Source organism: Heloderma suspectum, chromosome 7 (assembly GCF_057233095.1).
Source record: "Heloderma suspectum isolate Gila_16-S chromosome 7, 16-S_ref, whole genome shotgun sequence".
Taxonomy (NCBI): Eukaryota; Metazoa; Chordata; class Lepidosauria; order Squamata; family Helodermatidae; genus Heloderma; species Heloderma suspectum.
Genome location: NC_139464.1, coordinates 101,756,468 through 101,783,589, shown reverse-complemented (window position 1 = coordinate 101,783,589; position 27,122 = coordinate 101,756,468). Strand labels below are relative to the sequence as shown.

Here is a 27,122-nt window from a genome sequence, read left to right as displayed (position 1 = left end):
ATGTGTCTGGTGGTGAAAAGAAAATCCGATGCTGTAAAGAACAATATTGTTTAGGAACCTGGAATGTCAGATCAATGAATCAAGGTAAGCTGGAGGTGGTCAAAAATGAGATGGCAAGATTGAACATAGACATCTTGGGAATCAGCGAACTAAAATGGACAGGCATGGGCGAATTTAATTCAGGTGACCATCATATCTACTACTGTGGGCAAGAATCCCTTAGAAGAAATGGAGTAGCACTCATAGTCAACAAAAGGGTGGGAAAAGCAGTACTGGGGTACAATCTTAAAAACGATAGAATCTCAGTACGAATCCAAGGCAAACCATTCAACATCACAGTAATTCAAGTCTATGCCCCAACCACTGATGCCGAAGAAGCTGAGGTTGATGGGTTCTATGAAGACCTACAACACCTTCAAGAACTAACACCAAAAAAAGATGTCCTCTTCATCATAAGGGATGGGAATGCTAAAGGAGGAAATCAAGAAATCACCAGGATAACAGGCAGGCATGGCCTGGGTATACAAAATGAAGCAGGACAAAAGCTAATAAGAGTTTTGCCAAGAGAACACGCTGATCGTAGCAAACACTCTTTTCCAACAGCACAAGAGACGACTCTACACATGGACATCACCAGATGGTCAATATCGAAATCAGATTGATTATGTCCTCTGCAGTCAAAGATGGAGAAGCTCTATACAGTCAGTAAAAACAAGACCTGGAGCTGACTGTGGCTCAGATCATGAGCTTCTTGTTGCAAAATTTTGGCTTAAATTGAAGAACGTAGGGAAAACCACTAAACCATTCAGGTATGACAGAAATCATATCCCTTATGAATATACAGTGGAGGTGAGGAATAGATTTAAGGGATTAGACCTGATAGACAGAGTGCCTGAGGAACTATGGACGGCGGTCCGTAACATTGTTCAGGAGGCAGCAACTCAATCCATCCCAAAGAAAAAGAAATGCAAGAAAGCCAAGTGGCTGTCTGATGAGGCTTTACAAGTAGCTGAAGAAAGAAGGGAATTAGACCACTCCTGAAAAAGCCTAACCTGGACCCAGAGGATGTTAACAATTATAGGCCAATGGCCAACATCCCCTTCCTGGGCAAGGTGCTTGAGCGGGTGGTTGTAGGACAGCTCCAGGCACTCTTGAATGAAACGGATTATCTAGATCCATTTCAATCGGGCTTCAGGCCTGGTTTTGGAACGGAAACTGCCTTGGTCGCCCTGTGGGATGACCTCTGCCGGGAAAGGGACAGGGGGAGTGCGACCCTGTTGATTCTCCTGGACCTCTCAGCGGCTTTCGATACCATCGACCATGGTATCCTTCTGGATAGGTTGTCTGGGTTGGGAGTAGGAGGCACTGCACTACAGTGGTTCCGCTCCTACTTGGATGGCCGATTCCAGAAGGTGGTGCTGGGGGATTACTGCTCTGTGCCATGGCAATTGTGCCATGGGGTTCCACAGGGCTCTATTTTATCCCCCATGCTGTTTAACATCTACATGAAACCACTGGGGGAGGTTATCCGGAGGTGTGGGCTGAGGTGCCATCACTATGCAGATGACACCCAGCTCTACCTCTCTTTTACATCAAAACCAGGTGAGGCAGTGACTGTTCTGAATCAGTGCCTGGGCACGGTAATGGACTGGATGAGGGCTAATAAACTGAAACTCAATCCAGACAAGATGGAAGTACTGTTAGTGGGTGGTTTGTCTGCCTGGCTAGGTGATATTCAACCTGTTCTGGAGGGGGTTGCACTCCCCCTAAAGGATCAGGTTCGTAGTTTGGGGGTGCTCTTGGATCCAGAACTGTCACTTGAAGCACAGGTGAACTCAGTGGCACGGAGCACTTTTTATCAGCTTAGGCTGGTATACCAACTACGCCCTTATCTGGACAGAGATAGCCTTGCTACAGTTATCCATGCTCTGATAACTTCTCGTCTGGATTACTGCAATGCGTTATACGTGGAGCTGCCTTTGAAAACGGTCCGGAAACTACAGCGGGTCCAAAATAGGGCAGCAAGATTGTTAACAGGGACTGGCCTGCGAGCTCATATTATGCCAGTACTTTTCCAACTGCACTGGCTGCCAGTCCATTTCCGGGCCCGATTCAAAGTGCTGGTGTTAACATTCAAAGCCCTTAACGGCTTGGGGCCAGGTTACCTGAAGGATCGCCTCCTCCCATACGTGCCTGCCCGGACCTTAAGGTCATCAGCAGCAGCCCTTCTCCGTGAGCCCCTGCCAAAGGAAGTGAGGCGGGTGGCTACTCGGAGGAGGGCTTTTTCTGCTGTGGCACCCCGGCTCTGGAATGAGCTCCCTACTGAGGTTCGCCTGGCGCCTACATTGTATTCCTTTCGGCGCCAGGTGAAGACCTTTTTATTTTCCCAGGCATTTTAGCATTTTAGCTTTCTACATTTTTATCTTTGCTGTTTTAAATCTGTATTTTAAACTCCTGCACTGCTGCTAGGTTTTATTGTGGTTGTATTGTTATATTGTGGTTTTAATGTTCTGTATATTTTAAATTGTTTTATTGTGTGTTGCTTGGATTTAATTTTTATGAACTGCCCAGAGAGCTTTGACTATTGGGAGGTATAGAAATGAAATGAATAAATAAATAAATAAATAAATAAGCGAAAAGCAAGGGAAAAAGGGGAAGATATATCCAACTGAATGCAGAGTTCCAGAGAATAGCAAGGAGAGACAAGAAGGCCTTCTTAAATGAACAATGTAAAGAAATCGAGGAAAACAACAGAATGGGAAAGACTAGAGATCTCTTCAAGAAAATTAGAGATTTCAAGGGAACGTTTTGTGCAAAGATGGGCATGATAAAGGACAAAGAAGGCAGGGACCTAACAGAAACAGATGAGATTAAGAAGAGGTGGAAAGAATACACAGAAGAACTATACAGGAAAGAGCTTAATGTCCCTGATAGCCATGATAGTGCGGTCACTGAACTTGAGCCGGACATCCTAGAGAGTGAAGTCAAGTGGGCCTTAGGAAGCATTAGTAACAACAAAGCTAGCGGAGATGACAGCATTCCAGCTGAGCTATTTAAAATCCTAAAAGATGATGCTGTTAAAGTGTTGCATTCAATATGCCAACAAATCTGGCACACTCAACAGTGGCCACAAGACTGGAAAAGGTCAGTTTACATTCCAATTCCAAAGAAGGGCAACGCCAAAGAGTGTTCAAACTACCGCACAATTGCGCTCATTTCACATGCCAGCAAGGTGATGCTCAAAATCCTACAAGCTAGGCTTCAGCAGTATGTGAACCGAGAACTACCGGAGGTACAAGCTGGGTTTCGAAGAGGCAGAGGAACTAGAGATCAAATCGCCAACGTTCGCTGGATCATGGAGAGAGCAAGAGAATTCCAGAAAAACATCTATTTCTGCTTCATTGACTACGCTAAAGCCTTTGATTGTGTGGATCACAACAAACTGTGGCAAATTCTTAAAGTGATGGGAGTACCAGACCACCTTATCTGTCTCCTGAAAAACCTGTACGAGGGTCAAGAAGCAACAGTCAGAACCAGACATGGAACAACCGAGTGGTTCCAAATTGGGAAAGGAGTACGACAAGGCTGCATATTGTCACCCTGCTTATTTAACTTATATGCAGAGTACATCATGAGAAACGCCGGATTGGATGAATCACAGGTCGGAATTAAGATTGCTGGGAGAATTATCAAAACCTCCGATATGCAGACGATACCACCTTAATGGCAGAAAGCGAAGAGGATCTCAAGAGCCTCTTGTTGAGGGTGAAAGAGGAGAGTGCAAAAGCTGGTTTGAAACTCAACATTAAAAAAACTAAGATCATGGCATCTGGCCCCATCACTTCCTGGCATATAGAAGGGGAAGAAATGGAAGCAGTGACAGATGTTATTTTCTTGGGCTCCAAGATCACTGCAGACGGTGACTGTAGCCATGAAATTAAAAGACGCTTGCTCCTTGGGAGGAAAGCTATGGCAAACCTAGACAGCATAGTCAGAAGCAGAGACATCACCTTGCCGACAAAGGTCCGTCTAATCAAAGCTATGGTTTTCCCAGTAGTAATGTATGGCTGTGAGAGCTGGACTATAAGGAAGGCTGAGTGCCAAAGAATTGATGCTTTCGAACTGTGGTGCTGGAGAAGACTCTTACGAGTCCCCAGGACTGCAAGGAGGTCAAATCAGTCCATCCTAAAGGAAATCAACCCTGACTGCTCATTGGAAGGACAGATACTGAAGCTGAAGCTCAAATATTTTGGCCACCTAATGCAAAGAGAAAACTCTCTGGAAAAGACCCTGATGCTGGGAAAGACTGAAGGCAAAAGGAGAAGGAGACGACAGAGGATGAGATGGCTAGATAGCATCACCGATGCAATGAATATGAACTTGAGCACACTCCGGGAGAGAGCGCAGGACAGGAAGGCCTGGCGTGCTATGGTCCATGGGGTCACGAAGAGTCGGACATGACTGAACGACTGAACAACAACAACAAGCACACTTTTATGACCCATACGTGCACACAGTTACAGAGGTGCCTAAAGAATTTCATTTTTTTCACTGAATGCTTGTGTGTCCGATGCTGATTTCCTACTTTAGTGGCTATAAGTTCAGAACAGGAGGCTGAGAGCTAACATTCACAGTACCTTAATCCAGAATAAGATCGTATAACACTGTATGCACCACAAATCTCCGTCTTTCAACATGATGCACAAGCCAGTTAAACCAGCCTTAGGTGTCTGAACGTAATACTATTGCTACTACTGATGGAAATGGTACCAGGTCAATTGAATTTGAAGATTGAATTGCCATGTTTGGAATGAATTACCCCTATTACAGTGGAGATGGAGGACTTGCTACAGCATATTGGGCGTGCCAATCAGATATAGTGGACCATTAGATTCTTGATAAAGACTGTTTTAAGGCATCACGTGAGTGGCAAAGAAAGAAAGAAAGAAAGAAAGAAAGAAAGAAAGAAAGAAAGAAAAAAAAAAAAAAACTTAATAAAGCACTTAATGGGAAAAAATACAAGGCTGGTGGCCCAGATGCTGCCCTATAACAATCCAGTTTGGCTCACACAGTATGGGATGTTTTACATACTAAATGGAAAATGGATCAATTGCTTACCTTGATCACAGTTTTTCCCGCCATATCTCAGGGGACACTCACAAGCATAAGTATTCCATTTGTTCACACAGGTGCCTCCATTCTGACACCAGCTGGTGGTGCAGTAATTGTTCTGCGCTAAACAGCCTGGAATTCCAAAGGAAACAGTTTAGCCTCAGGTTGTTCAGTACTTACATGTCCTTCCTAAGAACAAGCTGTGAGTCATCTCACTGTTAACCTTCTGAATGGCTGCATCTGTACTTCTACAGAAAGCAATAGAGTGCAATTCAGTAGAGTGCAATTCCAGTCCAGGGGCAGGCACAATGGGATTTCTCCTTTTCCCCATCGCTGGACAATCCAATTTTGAAACTTTGGGTTTGTAGTTTTTTTAAAAAACAGCAATCTATGCAGAACAAGGCGCTGCAGTGAAAAGCTCCAGAGCATGTGCACAAGTACATAAATGAAAGATTCTGCCTGGACTGTGACACTTGGAGTTAAGGGCACTCATAAATGCAATATTACTGTTCGAATGCATGAAATTTCATGGCATGACATCCAGCACTTTAAACATCTCTTCAGTGGAGGGGCTGCAGTGGATGAAAATATTTAATGAACAGATGACTGAAAATTTGAGACTACTGCTGTTACTTCTTAGAGGAAGAAGGTCATTATAATTATCTACTCAATAAATCTACCATGGGCTTAGGCCACCAAGTACTACTCCCACAGAAGTCCCATTAATTTGGGTGGGATTTGTACGGGGCTCCCATGAAGTCTTCCACAGAAAATGAATAAAGCCTATGCAGGAATGGTTCTTGGAGGATATCACCATATGTATACACACACAGGATCACACTCTGTCTGGGTTTAGATGATTGCAGGGGTAAAAGAAGCCATCATGGCTTCTCCCCCCACCCCTATGTGTGCTGTGTGCATGGCCATGATTTGCATAATTACACACAATGCAGCAGGGATTGCTGTTTCGTCCGAATGTGGCGCACTGCGCAGCAGGGGTGGCTTCATACCCACCCCACAACCCCTACTGCACGTCATGGGTTGTAGGATGGGTACGAAGCCATCCCCACCATCCCCTGTGCTGGGTTTGGATGACACAGGAACCCCTGCTTCATCTCAGGAAATTCTGCAAATCGCGGCCACATGGGCAGCATGCGTGGGGGCAAGTGGAGAAGGTACAGTGGCTTCTTTTACCCTCGTGATCGTGTGAACCTGGCCTCTACCTGCATAGATGTAGTTAGTAAATGTGAAAAAACTGCACATGAATACACATTCAGTTTGCACATGAACAAATGTTCTGTTCACAGATCCTGTAACCATTTCAATCTTTTTTACTTTCGTAGAAAAATGTCTTAGTTTGCACAATTCTAAATGAAACATGTTCTGCTTTCCTCCATGCAATGTGGGACTTATACCTGCAAGAGTGCCATTGTTGGCTATATAACCGGCCATGTCAATTGGTTTGCTGTCAATGGAGAGGTTCCTCATGCAGCCGACAAACTGTCTGTTGTGCACCGGAAAATCTTCAGGCAAGTTTGGAACTCCTCCAAGGAGCAAAGGGCCAGTTAGATCCAAAGACCTAAAGAAATCAGAAATCACAGTGGTTTTTTTAAAGATGTTTTGTTAATGAACATTTCTTCAAGAAACGATAAAAATTGTCTCTTTCTTTTTGGTATTTCTAATAGTTCAACCCGTAATTCTTATTTAACTTGTTTATAATTAAAGGGGTAACATACTATTTATAAATTTTGTAGCAATTCTCTCAAATATCCATAGTCAGTTAATAGCTCGTTAACCAGAGTTATTCCCACAATTACATAGGTATATTATCTCCAACATCTTGGGCCCATTTCACCAAATATTCCTTTACTTTCTTGAATTTGCAGTCATAGCTTTACAAACATTTATAAATCTTCCAAAGGTTATGTTTATCGTTGCTTATAATTACTTTCTCAAAGCTTATTACGATTTGTATATATTTAACCTAAGAAAGGTATTTAAATAGGACCTTAACATGAAAATACTCCAAGGGTGGATTCAACCCATTTACTTTCTGTTTAGTTTCATTAAAAGCACCTCATGGAGGTATTTTAATTTAGTCTAGTGTGCTTCTTCATCCATTGTCTTCCCTTGCCCCTTACACCTCCTCATCTTTTTGTTCATTTAGATGGTAAGCCTGAGGGCTGGGTCCCATTGTTTGTTTCTTTCAATTTTCATTTTCCTTCTAGGGTTTTTATACCTAGAATGCCTACCGTCTGTTGTTTGGCTAACTTTAGGTTGTTTAACCCATAAACAACCCAGAGTGTACACGTTCTGACAGCATGCTCACAACCTATGATGGGGGAGTTTGTATGTTGTTTACAGAAAGTGGAAGCAGCTAGCACACATCCCAGGAAATCATGGGTTAAATAACCCACAATTTGCCAGCGTGACATGCAAACAATAAGTCTGACTTTACTGCATGAATATAAACTCTTGTTTAATAAATGTAACCTCACTTTCCAATGTGACAGTGAACTACCCTAAGCGTACCTAAGAGAGTAGGGGAGGGCTTCTCAGAGTATGCACTTCATATTCTTGCTGAATGCCTATGTGAAGAATTAAAAAACACAAGTGCCTTACTTTTTTGAGCCAGTCTGTGTTCCCTGAGCAGCGCATGAGTAGTTTCCAATGAAGCTTCCGAACCGCACAGCCACTGCAGTATCACAGTCATCCACTGTTACTACTGCCACCTTCTCCCCTGAAGGTCCATGAGGAATACCTAATCTTCCTATGTTCGGCTTCCAAAACAAAAGAAAAATCTTTAAACTCCTCAGCAAATCCATACATATTTCATGGAAGAAAATAGATATTAATTTAAAAATTCCAAAAATGTCTTGGGAGGAATAAATTGACCTGCGTATGCAGATAGATACATCTTCCAAAATAACCCTGTCAAGTCAAAAATGATGTATAAGGAGTTTAAAGTCTGGATTTTTAAAATCACTATAATTTACAGCAATCTCACAGCCAACGACCTGGATTTGTGTAATAGTTTGGGAGAAGAGAAGAACGATTTCCAAATAAACTCTAATTATTGTTTACTTGATCATGGGCAACATTCCAAAACAAAAATCACAACTGTAGTCTACAAGAGAGTTGTCTCTTGAGTTCTCTGATGGTGCTCTAAAACTGCTAAAGTCAGCACTACTGAGAACAGTAGGATTCCTGGCTGCAAGAAGAGGCAGTTTAGCAGAAAGGAAGAATCATCTAAATTAGGAGTGTACACTATATGGCTGGGTTGTGTAACCAGCTCCCATTTCCCCCATAACCCAGCTGATCAGTGTTTGAAGTGAAAGACTTTGCGGGGTATTTAAAGTTAAAATACCTTTAAATTTTAGAATTGAGCTGTGCTTTGTATGCCTGAAAGCTGTGGTGCTGGGACTTACTTCTTGCTAGACACGCATTGAATTGAGCTACACTTTGTATGCTTGGTGGGAAAATGTCCAAGTTGGTAAGACTTACATTTGTGTATGTGTGCATAGGCATGTGCATGCCCAGTGCAAGCATATCCTAGTTGTGACCCTCAGGGCCAAAAGGGTTGTGCACCCCTGAACTAAATGGTTGGCTCTCTACTTCCAAATTTGCTTACTTGAAAGAAAGCCTCACTGAGTTTCAGGGATATTTCATTTCATTTATTTCATTTATTATATTTCTATACCGCCCCATAGCTGAAGCTCTTTTGGTGGTTCACAAAAATTAAAAACCATTAAAATACATCAGGAACATCAGGATATAACAGGAACATGAAAAAATATATTATTGGACTTTTATTATAAATTTCTAATACCAACTGCTAATAACAAAGAAACCCCACACCTGGCCAAGTTCCAGATCAGTAGGATGTCTTGTGGTGAAACTGGGCAAGAACAGACAGGTATAGAGTAATGGGAAAGGTTGTTTTGGAGCTGTGGAAAAATGTTTCACCCACATTCATCACGGACTTAAGAATGTCAAAGAAACCCTATGACCATGTAACAATGGGCAATTCCTGGATAGTTTAACCCAGGAATTGCAGCAGGAGTGGAATGTACAAGCCATGCATGTGCCATTTCCAATTTCAATTAACAATTGAAATCGTGGACGTCCACACCCGAATACTATGGGTTGTTTATGGGTTAAATGGGTAATTGTTGGGTTAACTCTGGGTTGTTTAACTATAAACAACTCAGAGTTTTCAGGTTCAGACACCACAAAACCATTTTCAGTTCAGCCAGAAACTGAAAGCAGAAATGGATCTCGTGCTCTGCTCCTCCCACAATTCCTGGATTAAACAACCCAGGAATTGCCATCATTACATGAGAACTGGGTCTATGAGTTTTCTAGTGAAATGTGAAAACCACTTTCATCACTTAGAATGCAAGAGAGTCTTAATGTTTCTAACAGTGCAATCATATCTGTGACTACCCAGAAGTAAGTCCCAATGTGTTCAGTGGGACTCATTCCCTAGTAAGTGTGCTAGGATTGCAGACTAAATATTGTTCACAATGCAGCACATACAAATCCTGCCTTATTCTAATTTAATCTAATTTTAATTCTGAAAATAAGTAATCATATTCCACAAGATGATCTTGACAAAAGATTAAGCAATCATATTTATGCGTAAGGCACTCCAAAAGTATCACCATCGTATTTAACTGAAATTGTACTTTTGAGAAGTTTTTGAAAAGCTGTTTCCTGGTATTAGACTGTGGCAATGAAGCATGTTTTCCATTTCCTCCTAACTATGTTTACGGTGACCACATAGTTTGGCAGCAATTCAAATAAAGGGTTTGACATCTGTCAGGTGACATTAAGGCCTAGTCCTCACAAACAGTAGACAAGGACATAAATCTGTGTCTGTGTAGTATCACTTCAGACTACAGATCTGAAAGTTTGGATTTTTTTGTATACAAAAAATAGCTGCACATACAAACTAGGTAGCAAGGAGAAAGTAATCCTTCTCCCTCACATCTATGTGCAGTACAAGATATTGATGGTGGTGGCGCATTTAATAATGTAATCCTGGAGTTGGAAGGGGAACAGCCCAGATATAGGTTTACATCATCATCTGCTCTTTGTGATCTCTCATTTTCCAGATTCTACAAGCAATGTAATTTTGGGTGTGTAGTACACTAAGGGTGCAATCCTATGCATGTTTAAACAGAAAAAATTCCTACAACTCCCAGCATTCACCAGCCAGCATGGTTTGGCAGCATGGCTGGCTCAGGAATGCTGGGAATTGTAGGACTTTTTCTGTCAACTATGTATAGGATTACACCCTAAAAATGTGAAGAAACTGCTGTTCTTCTTAATATTTTTATATTATTTTATGAAGCTGACATCATGATCTGTCAGATATCCATTTTTCTTTTCTTTTCATTAATGTTGGGGCTCATCTTCCATACAGGGAACAGCAGTTAAGTCTGTGGTACTGGTGATCCTAATGCACAGTTTACAGATTTGAAACACTTCAGAATAATCAGTATGAGGGTATGTTTTTATTCCGTGAAGGAACTGAAACTGAATCAATAGTGGTCCATGGTCTGGTAACATCCTGTTTAGACTACTGTAAAGTGTTGTATATGAGGCTGCCCGTGAAGCCAGTTTGGAAGCTGCAACTAGTTCAACATACATCAGCCAGGATTTTGACTGGGGCAGCTCACTGAGAATATTTCTCAACAGTTTTGAGAGATTACACTTGTTACTGGTGTGCTTCTGAGCCAAATTCAAAGTGCTGGCTTGAACTATGAAATCCTTTCACAGCTTGGGACACAGGTACCTTAAGGACCACCTTCTCCCGTATCTCATCCTAAATCTCATCTTCCTGATGAGATTTTCCACTGAAGCCCTTCTTGGGGTGACACCAACATCAGAGATTAAGTGAGTAGGAACAAATGAGAGGAGTTCCTCATCTGTGTCGCCCCAATTATGGAACTCCCTCTCCATGCAGGCCTGCCTGGCATCCACTATTATCTTTCAGCTGTCAGGTGCAGACATTTTTATTCTCTCGGGCATTTTAATGGTTTGTGTTATAAATTTTGGAAAGATGCTGTATTTTAAATTCTTCTGTTTTTATGGATATTTAATTGCATTATTTGTTTATTGATTTTACTTGAGCTATTGTATATTTTATTGTTGCAGTTTTTGTTTAAACTGCACCGTAAACCTCCCTGGGATAGAAAGGAAAAATGATGGCATATAAATGCCTTAGATTAAATAGATAATTGAATGTCTGTCTGTCTGTCTGTCCGTCTATCACTTTTTCCTTAATCAAGTTGACAGCTCAAAGTAGTTTTAACAAAACCTCTCAAAATCTTTAGAAGGTCCCAGGAAGGCCAGTCTATGGTATTTTGGCACCTTATACAAAATTTTAAATGCCTCTGTTCCTCACATTCATCAAATAATTGGACATTTGGGCCTGACAGCTCCTCCTTTCCGACACTTCTCAATGCATTCTAGTCCCCAGTGTGAACAGACTACCGCTGCTCATCAACCCATGTTTCACACATGTAGTGTTTCAACTGGGCCTCTATTTTCTGGCTCTTTCTTGCTTTCTTTAGAGGACTGGACTACCATACTCTTTCCTTCCCACCCCTGTCCCTAGTGCAGTAGTGCACAAAATGCTACGAATGGATACTCCATAGGACCACCATTCAAAATGACAACATACTGCTTCTTGGCTGACCTAGAAACTATCTGGGAGACACTCCAAAATAAGAGAATAGTGTTCTTATGGAGTATCCTACAACTGCTTCCCTGGCACAGTTCTCCTCATTGTGTTTTAGGTACCAGGCTTTTATACTCTCCTGTGAGTTGGTCACCTGGATATATCTTTTTACTAATGAATAGTCTGACAGTGGCTTCTCACACTGCCATTTGTACTTGATTACATACCCATGAGCACAAAATATACGGATACTCTGAATGCATGCTTTAAATTCCCAATTTTATTTTTAAAAATAAATGGAAACAGCAACTGGGAAAGGATGCCCTCCCTTGGCTCTGTGTATTTTAAGATTTACAAATACATGCAGTTTTCAAGACATGTATGTGTTTGTACCAGTACCAAATTCCATGTGAGAAGCTGCCCTCAGAACTGAAGGTGCTCAAAGTACAAGGAAGCTCTATATGGTTGCATGACATGGCCAGTGGCAGAAGTAAGATGTTTCAGCTGTATAATTTTACACTCAGCCCTATTTCAAATAGCCTGGATCTGATGGTTTTCAAATTCTTTTGCAAGAATGTGTTCACTCTCCTAAGTGTACCCAATTAAACCCCATGTTACCTGAAAGCCATCTTTCATTAGCTGGAAATTATGCAGTCACTTTGCATTCAGGAGTAAATGTTCAATGTTGTGCAGCAAATTTACCAGCATGACTACTACTGTTGTTAATAGGAGCTATTTAACAAAGTCCCTGCCTTGTGTTGCTGAAATGCACTTGCTCCTTTTCCACGTACTGTTCTCATATGAAAATAGACTGTGATTCAGTCTTCAAAGACCACATACTGTTGATTTAAAAGAGGTAGGTAGGAATAATAACAGACTTAATTACTAATAACTGCCCTGAGATGGCTCAGTTTCATTTTGTATTTATTTCGGTTCATACATTATAGCAGCAATAGCCAGGTAGCAGTCTGTGGGCAGCATCTGGAAGCAGCAATCAAGGGCAGCTGCCAAACAATTTCTATGAGGCCAGAGATGCCTCAGCTGCTGCTTCTGTCCTCAAACCATCCTCTCTTCTCCACATCCAGTGATTCATTTGTGTGTTCAGAAACACTCTGCTTCTACATCCACTATAAGAAGATATTATTCCCTGAATGTACATATAAACCACTAGGCTCAGAGTAAAGTGGAGGTTGAGAGACGGGTTAAAGGGAACACCAAGATATTCTCTTACTGAAAGACAAGTGACATGCTCTGCTAATCGTACAGTTTTTCTTACTCTTATGTAACTGTGTGTGGCTCCAATTCAGATTGGAACCACAGCACTCTGGGAAGGGGGTGGGTGGGTTTAAATCTCCTCCCCAGCAGTTTTTTCTCCTGAAATTCCTGGCGTGTGCACTTGTGGAACACGCCCCTCTTTAGCCAGACATCATGGCTAGGATGAGGAATCACCTCCTCTCATGTATATCTACCTAGATACTAAGATCATTTTCTAAGACCCTTCTCTGGGTAAGTCACCAAATTAGGTCTGGTGGGTGGCTACTAGAGAGGGCCTTTTTGGTGTAGGCACCTAGATTATAAAATGCTCATCCCAGAGAGGCTAGCCTGGAAATTATGTTATGGTCTTTTCAGCACCAGGGTTATTGGGTGTTTTTTTATATACATAGTTGAGGTCAGAGAAGGCTGCAGATCATCAACCTGTCAGGTACCACAAGCTTGAACCAAGAGCTTTGAGGGTCTAACACCAATTCTCAGCTTCCTAGGCTACCAGGTTGGCTGGACAAAGAAGGAAATGGCCTGCAAAAAAATCACACTGAGATACTAACACAACACACCAGAATCCTCCTGGTCCTTGGAATCAAGAGATCCCAGAGAGCTAATCTACACCACTGCCTGCTATACAGCTCTGCTGTACTACCTCACTATCTTCTTATGGAAGGAAGCCACAAGGCTTTCCATCTGTGCTTTCAGGCTGTCTGCCTGACTTCCCCTTGCCCCATTTACTTGAGATACTTGCCACCTTTCCAGTTGTTGGGGCTGGATCTTGCCCTTCTCATTACTTTTTCAGTACGTAGCAATTGGAGGTGGCTTTTGGCATGAGCTAAGAAGGTTATGTGCATGCTGGTGACAAATTAAGAACCCTGCATGGATCAGCTTTTTACATACCACCATGAAAGCTCAAAAAGCTTTCCTACAACCTGGTGCCCTCCAGATGTGTTGTATTAGAACTCCTAGGATCTCTTAGCCAGCAGATTTGACTGGGGGATGCTGGAAGTTGTAGTACATCTGGAGGGTGCCAGGTTGGGGAAGCCTGGCATAGTGTCTTAACTACCTGCACAAAGTTGAGCATAAAGCATCAGTATTCCTTTGGCCTACTCAGCACATGGCAGTGACTTCATGCTGTGGCTGCCAAGCCCTGAAAGAATTATGAGAATAGGGCCCAAGTCACTTCCAATCCAAACCTTAATATATGAACAAGCTCTGAGAAAGTATACACAGACTATCATATGCCAGGGTTCTGGCTTTATATAAATAGAAAATACATAAGTATGCCCTGATAAACACAGATATTAATCTTATGTTGTGAACATTTCACAAATGTGGATCTTTAAAATCTGGGGGACACAGCCACTGTGTACATTGTATTATCCTTTAAACTTCAGATCTCATCTGTATGGGGTTTACCACAATGCCATCTGTAACTTTCACAGATAGTTAAGTTGTTATTTGATTGGATCAAGAATTTATTTTAAGTGAATTGAGCATGTTAGCCAGGCTGAAATACACCAAACTGGCATTGCTTCTGTTTTCTATCTAAGGTTGGAAACAGGGAAGTGTTCTTTTTTCTTTTTAGTAAGTTTTCAGTCACACATGTGTTCATTGTATTCTTGGGGCATTAGCACAAATCTGAAATCCAGCCCTACACTGGCTAACAAAGAGGTTTCTGCAGCTGGTTTCATGCTTGTAACGTAGGGCAAATTGGTAATTGAGGAGAATATACTGATGACTAACACCCTAAATAGACAGTTTGAGTAGTCGTATCTATTCAGTCTCACAGTGACCGTGCTACCACAGCAGTTAACATACCCATCAAGATTGGGCTGTCAATCATCACAATTGTCTATAAAGTACCAACAGACAGATCATCAATCCAGCAAGAGAGACCTGCCTTCTGATCACATAGCCAATGTAGATGTAGCAGTGCTCATCAAAGCCCCATTGAGGTAGCTGGATGTGTTTTTGGTGTATGTGATAATGTGAATCCTGATCCAGAGCCACCAGTTGTTATGCACAACTAGCTGGGTCAGTGCCATAGTAACTTAAGAAAGCTAAAGATAAACAATCTATCCCCTACCTAATCTCTTTTGGATCAGACCCCTACTTGACAGAAGTAATTGAATGAGAAAACAAGTGAACCTTATTTTAATTTATACAAACATCAGAGATCATAGAAGCATGTCAATAAAAATAAAATTATAGCTTAAGCATTCTTATATATCCTGACTCCAGGCCAGAAGCTGTGAAATACTCAGAAATCCTAAGGGCTTTAATAAGGCAGCCAAACAAGCCAGAAACTTCAGAACTATGTCCATAACCAGCCCTGTTCCCTCTTATTCTTTTCTTTTTTTCTGGTGTTCTTCTTGAGCAGGAAGATAACCAAAGAGGATTACACAAGAAAGTAACAAAAACACATACTTGAAAACACAAGTGAATACCCTTGAAAATGAGACAAAACAAATATTATTGTGTTTGGCACAAGCCAGCCCAACTTTCCAAGGAGATGGCACGTTATGAACATTTTACTAATTCGCTATGCACACATGCATGCCAGGCTCAGACATAAACATATCATGCGAAAAATGAAGATACCCAATTTGGCTTCATTCTTGAACAAAATTAGGCTATTTAATTCTCATTGACTTCAGTAGGAGTAAGCAGCCTATGTCCAGAATTACAGCCTTTGGCCAGTTCAGGGGAGCCAACATAAGCGTCAGGCTCATGTGGGTAACTGTGGCATATAACACACAAGAATGGAAGATTTAAGGGCCAAAGCACACGTTAACCTGATTCGCATGTAACACTAAGCCATAGTATGGGTTGTTGAATTGCGGATTGTTGTGATGTGTTAACGTGGCTGTGCTAACCATAATTTGTTAACCATGGGGCTTCTTTCTGGAACAGGGCAGGTCAGCAAAGCTCACATAAGGGAGCTCTACCAACCTGTCCTGGTCCAGAAATGAGCGCTTTCCTTCATTTTGGGGCTTTCTCTAGAAAGTGTTAAATATCCATTGAGCAAGCAGTGGGTCCCGTGTGCACAACGGAATTGGTGGGATCCACTGCTTGCAGAACTGAATCAGTGGGGGCATTACAGAATCGGGGTGGGGGGCGGGCGTAGCACCCAGTTGCATGGTTTGTTAACCATGAACAACCCAGAAAGAGAACTCATGGTTTGCTGCTGGGTTATGAATTCTGGGTTGTTTAAATTATAGGTTATTGTGATGTGCGAACTTGCAACTGTGGTTTGTTCATGGGTTGTTGGACCAGACTACAGGGGCAGCAGGCAAGAGTGGTAAAAAAAAAAAAAAAAGCTGCTCCACAAGCAGATGAATTCTCGTTTGCTCTTTGCCTGAATTAATACTAACGGTGAAGTCTGCCTCACAATGCCAACCAGGCAGATCTGCTCCCCTCTTCCACCTGAAGCTCAGCCTTGCTCCTGGAAGCACTGGGGGAGTTTTAAGGTCTAGTTACTGAGTGGGCTGCCTCATTGCCGATCTGCACATACCACATTATCTCTACCCCATCCCTCAGAGGTCAAGAACTTTTGACCTCTAGAGGTTACCCCAAAAACACATTGTTCCATTCTGCAAAGTGCTCACACCAACTATAAAATCTCCAGAGGTCAAGAACTGTGCTATGGGGGAAAAAGGTTTATTCTCTGAAAGGAAGGTTTTCAGTGCTTTGGCTGGGAATGGGGGAAGGGAGCTTTTCTTCAGTGAACAGCTGATGAATCTTCCATGCCCTGTGTGTAGAATAGACCAGTGATAAGCAGGCAGCTGATATGGTGAAGTCCTGCCAGTATTACAGCACTGTAAAGGCATTCGGGTTATGGGGAGAGAGTGGGCAAAGGAGGCAGGGTGAAAACAACCCAGGGATCAAAAGAACAAACCACAGTTTCATCAATCGTCTGCCAGACAAACCCTGGGTGGGGCAACAAACCATCATTTAAATAATCCATGGGTTAGCGTGATGTGTGAATGCAGTTGTTACTTTAAAGAAGTTGTCACTAAAGTAGTGATTGATTTGCTTTAACTGATCACTACTCAGCAATATAAATTGCAAGTGCAAGGGCCCTAATCTGGATTGGAACTAATAGGAAGAAAGGGTTAAAGCCACTCACTCCTCAAGCTAGGGTCTCAATCTGGATCAGAGTAAAAAAGAAAAAAAGACACAGATGCTAACTACATCTTTAAAGTAATGTTTGCTTTGAGTGTAAGTTTCCTCCCACTGAATTCAAAGGAGATGGGGATCGGGAGGGAGGGAGTGTGAGAGCCAGTCTTGTGGCAGCTCATGCTCACATCAACAACCTATGTATGTTGTTATATCTGAACTTGGTCTTTATCTTTTACTAAAATACCCCCCAGACAACCAGATTTAACAGACAAACAAAAAATGCAGGCATAACTGAAGAGTGGTGGTGGGGGAGAGTTTTCACATTTTTGTAAGTCATGCCAATTTTGGGGGTTGTTAATCAGTAGTAGATCATTCATTCACCGCTTGGAATGGTTAAAGGTTACAGAAAACCTGTTTCCTACTGACTTCTAAAAAGCTAAATTAATATTTTCTTTTCATAGTTGTGTAGCCAGTAAAAAAAATATCACCAGTAGTAGTTGTGATTTAAAAGGATCATGCTCACAGCAGTCCAGATTTTTTTCTTGTTGCAATTAGTAGAAAATGGAGCAACTAGTAGTAGAGTCTACAGGAGAGGTGCTGGAAGCCAATGATGCAGTTTTAGTTCAAACATGTTCAGTCTCATTAGGCAGATTGCCAGCCACAGGAAACCCTTTCATTAACCTACTGGTCTGAGCTCAACAGTCTAATGTATGAAAGGGAAGATACTTGGCTGGTTCAGTGGTCAAAAATCTCATTAACCACTTTGCTGTGGACATTTTCTCAACTGAGCACAACTATCAGAGTCAAACCAGGGTGAAAACTAAACAAACTGGAAACAACAAATAAAACCACAGGAACAGGAAAAGGCATGACATTTGCAACCTAAGAGGAAAAAGGTAGTGAATACTAGACAAGTGTTACTGCCTTGAACTGTGGGTTTGTAGGCCACGTAGATCTGAGCATCCAATTAGGCAAATGGAAATTAGGAGGCACCCAGAGAAAGCAAGTGATGTTAAAGTCTTGCATTTGGTGCCCAACCTCAGCTTCAGGAACTCTGTGGAAGAGTTAAGAGCAGACAGCAAAAAGAACACTGAACCCATCACATATTTCAACATAGGGACACATTTCTGCTACTCACCAAAGGTAAAAATGAGCACTGAGCACACTTTCTTTCTTTGATGTATCTCATTCTCCCCCCCCCCCCCATGCTCATTAAAGACACTGGGTTTTGTATGTGCTTGTTTTTGGCTGGAAAGAATGCACACCCATAATGACACTTTCCACTGAATGAGCCAAGATCTTCACAAGCCTAGAACAACAAAGAGTTTTGTGGCACCGTAAAGGCTAACAAATTTATTTTGACAGGTTTTTGTGGACACTGTTCACTTCACAAGATAAAAGTGGACAGTGAATAAATATGTTAGTCCTTAAGGTGCCACAAAACACTGTTGTTTTTGCTGCAACAGACTAACACGGCTATCCCTCTGGAAATTGTTACAAACCTAGAAAAGAACCTCACCATTTCCTTTTCCTAAAAAAACCCAGGACTTCGATTTTCTAGATTCTTCAGTATTAGCACTGAGCTTAGCTTAAGTTCTGAATGGTGAACTCCTTGAAGATTTACATATGTATGCATGCCTGAGGTTCATACAACCTGACCCACCTGCACCTTACAAGTTATTGTTGTTCCTCAAGAAAAGAAATTAAAATGATATCTATCCTACCCAGCTTTGGACTGCAGCGGATTTCTTTTAAACAATGCAGAATGGTAGACGTGGATGGCAGAAAATAGTGCCTGAAGCAATTGCTTCATCACATTGCTCCACAGGTAGACCAGTTCTGGGCACTTTTTCTATAAATTATACATTTTATTCAAATATTTCTAGAATAAAATCATGTTTTACATATCTCGCTGTACAATCCTAGGCACGCTTCTTCAGAAATACATGCCACCGTGTTCAATGGGGTTTACTCCCAAATCCACATGCATACGAGTGAAGCCTTAAAAAGGTACCTAGAAAGACACAAGGCCTAGCTGTCACTAACTCCTTAAAACTCATACTGATGAAGGCCCAAATCTCCTGACTGAAGTTGCTCCTAGTTTATTGCACTTTACAGGCCCTCCATGGCCCTGGTAGAGGTGAGTTAAGTGCATGCTACAGCTCTTTCTAAGTGACCAAGGGGGACACCAAATTGCTCTACCCATGATCAGATTTCAGATCTGGGTAAGGTGTATGGAAAGTTATCTCATCATGGCTGAAATCCAATTTGGTCATGTGACATAGCAATGAAATGGCTGCTTAGGCACACAACCCATTGAACTCACTGCCTGGCCAAGGCTGGTTCTCAGTCATGGATTCTGCCATGCCTGCAGATATATTTTTTCTCAAAACACTAAATGTTTACAAGGGTTTTCTTTCTGAGATCCCTCCATCATTCTCCTGGCATACTGTTGCTGCAAATAAAAATTCAACAACAATAATATAACATTATTTTCCAGTGTTATTTTTCTTTCTCCTCTACAGACAGATGAGAAATTCTTTAAAGAGCTTCTGAGTTCCTGAAGTTTACAGTGTGATTAAGTGCAGATAAGGGTGCACTTCAAAGTCCTTCAGGGAATTCCTCAGGTGCCAGCTAAATGACTGTTAGTAGCAGCATGCCATGCCAAACCCTTCCTCCCATTAAATGGATTATAGGAAAATGCCCATCATTACCAAAAACATTTTTAATTAAAAGAGATAGAGAACGAAAGATGACAGAACATTTCAAATCATTGCTAGAAGTCTGAAGTAAAAAAACTGGCTAGCTTATTCAAATCAAAATGTAAAATTTACACATACACTCCACTTCTTACTGGTCCTCTCGTCCACTTAGAGTTTGCACTTTGCAATGCTGAAGTGAGAACAGAAGTTACAACTGGCAAAACAAACAAACAAACAAACAAACAAACAAACAAACAGTCATCTCATAAATTTACAGCAGCTGTGGCAGGCGATGCCCCACAACAATATACCTAGCAATCCTATTACTACTTGGCTTCCTTGTCCATTCTCCCCAATCTTCCAAAGTTCCCTTTCTTGTCTATTTCCTCCCTGGTGGCAGTGAGGAAAGTGAGGTTTTGCCCAATCCTCCTCCTTTGTTCAATCCCCTGACTTCACCATCTATTCTCCTCTGGTCCCTGCTTTTCAGTAATTATATCAATGGGATATCACTACTTTAGTTCTTGTAATACCAAGCTGCACTCAGTGCACCACCTCAGTACAGGAGCATGTAAGGCATGTGTGGGCAAATTGTCTTAGGGTGCAATCCTATGCATGTTTAGACAGAAAGGAGTCCTACAGCTCCCAGCATGGCTGGCTAGGGAATTTTTCTGTCTGCTTTTCTGTCTAAACATGCAAAGGATTGTGCCTTTAGAGCATATAAAGATCCCCAAGTGGTTATTCTGCTCTATCTTTTAATTAGGAAGCAAGGGATGTATTTTTCTGCCTTGTACTATATATGCTCCATGGAAATACTGCCCATATTACTGCCGTATATTCATATATCTTGTAAAACCAGAATCCACTGCTGAAATCAGCTTGCCTGATCAAAAGTTAAGAGTTAACAGCTGGCAACCTAGACCAGCCTTCCCCAATCTCATGTCCTCCAGAGGTTTTGGCCCACAACTCCCATCAGTCCTCACCATTGCCTATGCTGGCTAGAGCTGACAGGTGTTGTAGGCCAAAACATCTGAAGGGCCACAAGTTGCCCACCCTTGCTCTAAGGCTTTGGTGCAGCCTTCTAGACCACAAACTGGGCCATACTTGCTGACTTCTATTTCATGTTATTCATCAGAGGTGGCAGGGACATCATGGACAGCCCGATTCATGGCCCAGATAGTGCAGGATTCACCGAGGCAGGTGGGGACTACAGCTCCCATGTTGCACAACTGCCCTCTGTGGACCAGGTGTATATGGGGCATGCAGAATTTGACCTCTTGCTTCAGTCATCAGAGAATACATGAAGTTCTCCTCACAACTCAGCTAACCAATACAAAGGTGTGTGAGACAGGCCAAGTCTTACAACCTGAAGAAGACAGGAGGGTCTCGGCCTCCTCCTGGCCCTGATGTGCAGTGATGATTTTGTCACTGTGTGCTGAGGAGAGAAGAGGGCCATTAATCTTTGTGTTGTACAAATGACAATATGTCTGCATGTGCTATTCTTATACTTTGATGTCATAGTCATGGTCTGTGGTTTAAAACTCCAATACATATTCATTCAATCAACTGTAGAACCGGAGCAGATTGTCCCCAAATAAAAAGCGCAATGTTCTGCTGATGCAGCGGAGTTCATTCAAAATCTTCTCCAAGACTATTATAAGGTTGACTGGCTAGCATATCATTAACACAGACAAAAACACTTGGGGCCCTTAAGCTCATAAAACACCAGATGTACAGATGATAATATACATTATCATTTATAATTAAACAGGTGTGTGTTTTTTTACCAATTTACCAAGAATTAAAGTTTTCCAAACAGGTGAAACATTGATCGTACGGACCATGCTTCAAACAAGAAACCTAACACAATGTTGTGTTGGGTGACTGTTAGTAAAATTCACATCCACATTCAATTCACACACTGAAACAGATGTTATTTTCAGTCGCAGTCTTGTTACCAGTCTTGCTACTATTCTATGATTCTATCTGTTCTGCAGCATGTTTCCTCAGTTCTCTGCAATGGATTTACTGATTGTCCTTGGGACTAGTCTGAGCATCAATGTTCATAATCTGTTTTTCTAGAATGTTTTAAAATATTGAATTCCTTGATGTGATTTGACATGCTGTCTTAGCTCACTTTCTTAAGCACTTTGATTCCTGATTGTGGCACGTTTGTAGTTGTCTAGATTGTACTATGATTTGTGGGGCTGATACCATGTCTGGCTGGTACTGCATAATGACAGGGGGCTTGTAAATACATGCAATAGCTGTATACCTTAGATCACAGAATGCTTTCTGTGAACTCCATCTGGATACCAGATTTTTTTATTTCAAGAGTTGACAACTGTAGATTTGATAGAAGATCCCTTTCTATGCCTTTAACATGTAGAAGGACAAATATCAATAGTTTACGCTAATCGTAGGGCTGTGGTGGTGGGCTGACATTCTCCTTCCTATCTCGGTATTAAAGAGTCAGAATCTGTGTACTAGATTCTATCTGGCAACAAATAACAAGCATTCAACAGCCAGGATTTGTGCACATGCACACAATCATACAGAGACATCTAGACAGGAGGAACAGAAAGGATTGTTTCAGCCTTTCGGCAGATTTTACAAACACCTTACTGTTACGCGCAACAGCTGTTGCCATCACACTTCAGCCTTTGTCCATTCTTCTGCTTCAAAGAGTTGGGGGAAAATGACAGAATTCCAGGGAAAACCCACTGTGTCAGTTTATGCTATTGCTGTAGTGCTAGAGGTTGCTCACGCTAGCGCTAGATTAATTGCATAAGCAGAGAAGCAATGTTGGAAACTGCCCCTATAATTTTTTTAAGTTATCACTTACTTTGTAAACTGATAAACCAATCTATCTGGAATAAAGGGTATTTCAGTTCTAGGCCCATCAATCCCTTTTCAATTAAAGGCACTTCAATCCCAAAAGACAAATATTGGTACTATTAATAACTTTGGAATCAAAACAATTTTACACATTCCAAGATTACAATCTAAACTATTACACTGGAGTTTACCTATGTCATTGCATAGTTTTGTTTTCCAAAGATAGCTAGGGACTGGCATACAGTGGAGTAATTATCATCTCAGGGTACAATATAATTGTGGTCACATAACAGGTGCCTGCTATCATCATACAAAACCTGCTTTCCAGAAGGAAGTGAGATAATCTATCTTTCAGCTGCAGAGGCAGCTAGGGCTGTAGGGTATGTTATTCTGCCACAAAATGAGCATGGATTTGTTTACTGGAGATTGCAAAGGTACAGCTATATTTCTTTATGCTTTGTTCAAAACAAAGTACCCATTAGCCTGTCAAAGACTGTTCAACATACCTACCAACAGAAAAACAAGCAGCAGAACTCTGCTGACCCTCATACAGCATGTTAGGACTAAAAAGGCCATACTCTAATGTTCCTTAAGAGTATGCAGTTGTTAGTATTTGTTCAAATTGAGCTATTTGATTGGGCACTTCCATTAAAAAAGACATGCTCAATTTAATTTTGGGTAAAGGTTCACTTTGTATTTTTTTAAAGATAATTTGTTGGTAGATTAAAGATAACACATTTCTCAACAATAGGATTTGGAAACACATCAAAGATTTTAATTTCAAAAACTCCTGCTCTACAAAATCGGTCAAAGTCCTGTTTCCCTTTAAAGACTCTTTGCAGGTGGTGCAATAAGTTAAAGATACCTGCGCAGCTTTGAAACTTTGCAACATAATTCGTCCAAAGTGGAAATAACATTGGAATTTAGAAACACTTTGTATTCTTTGATAGGGAATGAAATTCTTCATTCTTCAACGATCATGCCTGAATTAGAAAAAAAAAACACATCGCAGAGAAGCCCCGATTCTGCGAGGATAACACCTTAATTTAAAAAAAAAAACATCCTGAGCAGGGGATAGGAGGGGGTAAAACTTAGTCTCATTTGAAGGGATAGAACAACCCCCTGGTCAATGCAGGAAGCCTGATTCCCAGGCGGTCGCCCATTCAACTACTGACCGGGGCCAACTCCGCTTAGCTTCCGAGATCAGACAAGCGCGCACACATCCAGCCCTTTGCTTGTTGCTGAGGAAATGGGGGCTGCTGAGGAAGCTATGTGATCAGTAGCCAGAAGAAGACATGGGGCCGTCTAGAGCTGTGATTGGACAGAAGGGAAATACAAACACCGCCGTATATGGACAGGCGGGGGAGGGGACTATGACCGGATACGGTAGCGAAGGTGGAAAATCAGAGCACATTAAGGGGAAATACCGGGATATTAGGGTATTGAAAGCGGGAGCATGGAAGTGGGAGATTCCGGTTCCAATTTGAGGCAGGTACTGCATAGTGTGAAAGGCGGGCGGTGAAACCTCACTGGAAGTGAAAAAAGGCGGTAAGTGTAGATCCAGCCTTAATGTTCTCACATCAATGTCTTTGTTTTAATTTGTTTTACTGTAATTTTAACGTTTTGGTAAACCACCCTGGGGACTTGTTAAAGGGTGAGGGATAAATTAAATAAATAAGCCAGCTAGCCATTTGGCCTATGCTTGCAAATACAGCACAGAGCCTGATACTGACTCCATTCAGATTACAGCAGATTAATTCACTTGAGTTCAGAGAAAAGGAATCTGAGTTTTTAGAAAAGTTACATGTTATTGTTTGCCTATAAACAAAACTGCAAGATGTTTTTCTCACCCATTTTCAGACACACATAATTATGCTGCTAGAATGCATCTACCACTTGAACAAACAGCAAGGAATCAGGAAAACGGGAGAAAAGGTTTATTTTTAACCAGTGTGGAATCACTTTTCCTTTTAAAGAATACCCTGGAGCTGTCTCAAGTCCTTATCTTTTTGGCAGCTGCTTAGAATTCTAAACCAACAACCATACTCTGAAAACCAGACTTTAGCTGATATATGTACCTTTTCCCAGGCTTCTTGGCCAGTAAGGAGGAATGGCTCCAGCAAAAGAACTATGGATAATTCTATCATCTGTCATTTTATCAACCTCTTATATTAAACCTACTTTCTGTAATAACATCCAAAACCAGAGTGTAGGTTAGAGATTGTAAGGGAATTTATGACAGTATCCAAGCACACACATGAAACAAGCTACAAATATTTCTTTCCTGTTATACAATTACAAACTAAGCAAAACAAGACTGAAATAAAAGTATATGCAAGAATGGGTTGATTTCCTTCATTAAAAAAACCTTCAAGGTAGTCTGATGCAATGGCCTAGTTTGCACGTAATACTAAACCATGGTTTAGCATTATAAGGATGAGCTGCAGTGGCCCCAGGCTCATGCACTCCCAATCCTCATGCTGCTCCAGTGTGGCTGTGAGGAGGAGTTCAGAAGCTTTCACTTATGTTTTAGGTGAACTGCAGCTTGTCCTGGTGTCTCGACAAACTGTGGTTAATCTTTACTATGATTTGTTGCAACAAACCAGCTTCAAACTATAGGTTATGAACCTGGCTTGTTTCAACAAATTATAGTTAAGATTAACCATAGTTAGACATAATGCTAAACTGTGGGTAATCTAAAACAGAAGTGGATACTTCCAGTCTTTTCCTGATAGCTGCACCAGAGGAGAGAAGAGTGGATACACAAGCCCAAGGTTTACTGAAGTTCATAGTCATATTTGCTAAACCACAGTTTAGTGTTACATGTGAACACAGCCAGTGGCTCATTCACTTCAGAAGTAGCAAGAATTCATGGTATCCTATTCTACTACAAGAATGAGCTTCAGCAAGCTAGGGATCACACACTTTCATAATCCTCTTTCCCCTTTCACTTTAAACTAACCACAGTTCCCAATGACATCCAAACTTGGGGAACTGTGGTTTGTTTAAGATATGTTTACTGAGAACAAGCCAGGATGAAGCAATCATTTCAAACCACATTTCTCTGAGTTTGGACATAACAAGGAATTGTGGTTTTAAAATCTAAAACTTCTCACTGGCATGCAAGAGGAGGGGAAGGGGGAACCTCACCACAGCTCACTCTTACAGCAGGAAATAACGGTTTCTCATTATGTTTGAACTGAGGCAGTGTGTAGAGGCCTCATTAACATCCTGAATCTCCTTATTCAAGCTATAATACCATTTGTAATGTAATGAGACAACACACACCAGCAAAAACAAACCAAAACCCATCCTCATTCATATTATAAATCTTGTGTCTTCTATTTATCATCCTATATGCCCCTGATCAGTACCTAGTTTCCCAGAGGGCTTCTCTGAGAATGGAGCCAGGGGCAGAAGGCCAAGATCCTGACTCTCATCGTCAAATGAGGACTCCTACAAAGTTCTGTTACTACAGATACCACTTACTCACACCTCTTTTGCCCCTGGAAACTGAGGAAGCCAGAAAGTTCCCCTCAGGGAGCTGTGTTTGCCTCGGATCTTCAGTTGCTGACTGAAGATCCGGGGTTTATGGTTTATATATAAACCATATATAAACTATATATATAAACCATATATAAACTATAAAAAGAGAATTCTAACTCTATCCAAGTTGATTGAACCACAGAAGCAGTCTAGGCAGATATCTGGGACAACATAATTCAAGAGACACCATGGAGCAATACATGTCCAAACTGTCCCCTGATTTTGGCACAGCTTGTATTTCAATGTTCTCTACAGCATTATGGGAGATGCTGAGGTCCACTTTTCTTTTCTGTAGGAGTGCCTTTGCCACTGAAGCCTCCATCAAATGCCCCACCCTACTCTATCCTCCCTAAGGCTGCAAAAATAAATTTAAAAAAAATCTCAAGCCAGCCCTGAATATAAGAATACTTGAAACATTTGAAAATTCACAACTTGCAATACACTTACAACATAAAATCTTATGAAAAATCTCAATTCTCACCATTCTGCTCCTGCTCAGGAAGGCAATTAACTGTGCTCAATTTGGGTGCTAACTAACTAAAGAGTGATTGCATGAATATATCCTCAGTCTAGTCCAGCAACAACTATATATTCGTCCAGACTTTAGCCACAGAACATGGAGGAATACTTGAACATGGTAAATTATTTACACCCAGCATTAAAAAACTAACTATTCTTTCTCTATTGCCACTGATCTCCAACTCTTTTTTCATAACACAGATAAAATAATTTTGTAGTCAGCCACAGTTTCTGAGAAAATACTGGAGTATTACTAAATAACTAGAGGACAATCCAGCCAAACATAGGCACTTTTAAGTCCCTTTAATTTCAATGGAAGAATCATGTGCTTA

The 27,122-nt window shown here is 41.3% G+C and overlaps 1 protein-coding gene across 2 annotated transcripts in view; it reads right to left on the bottom strand.

The window, feature by feature from the left end:
• Positions 1-27,122, bottom strand: part of CELSR1 (cadherin EGF LAG seven-pass G-type receptor 1) — a 241,644-nt gene that overhangs the window by 58,598 nt on the left and 155,924 nt on the right. For both annotated transcript variants that reach the window (XM_084810982.1, XM_084810983.1), the window contains exons 6-8: positions 7,735-7,892; positions 6,528-6,691; positions 5,119-5,244 (exon numbers count right to left, since the gene is read on the bottom strand). In XM_084810982.1, the coding sequence (XP_084667108.1) occupies positions 5,119-5,244; positions 6,528-6,691; positions 7,735-7,892 (448 nt within the window). The remainder of the gene's footprint in view (positions 1-5,118; positions 5,245-6,527; positions 6,692-7,734; positions 7,893-27,122) is intronic.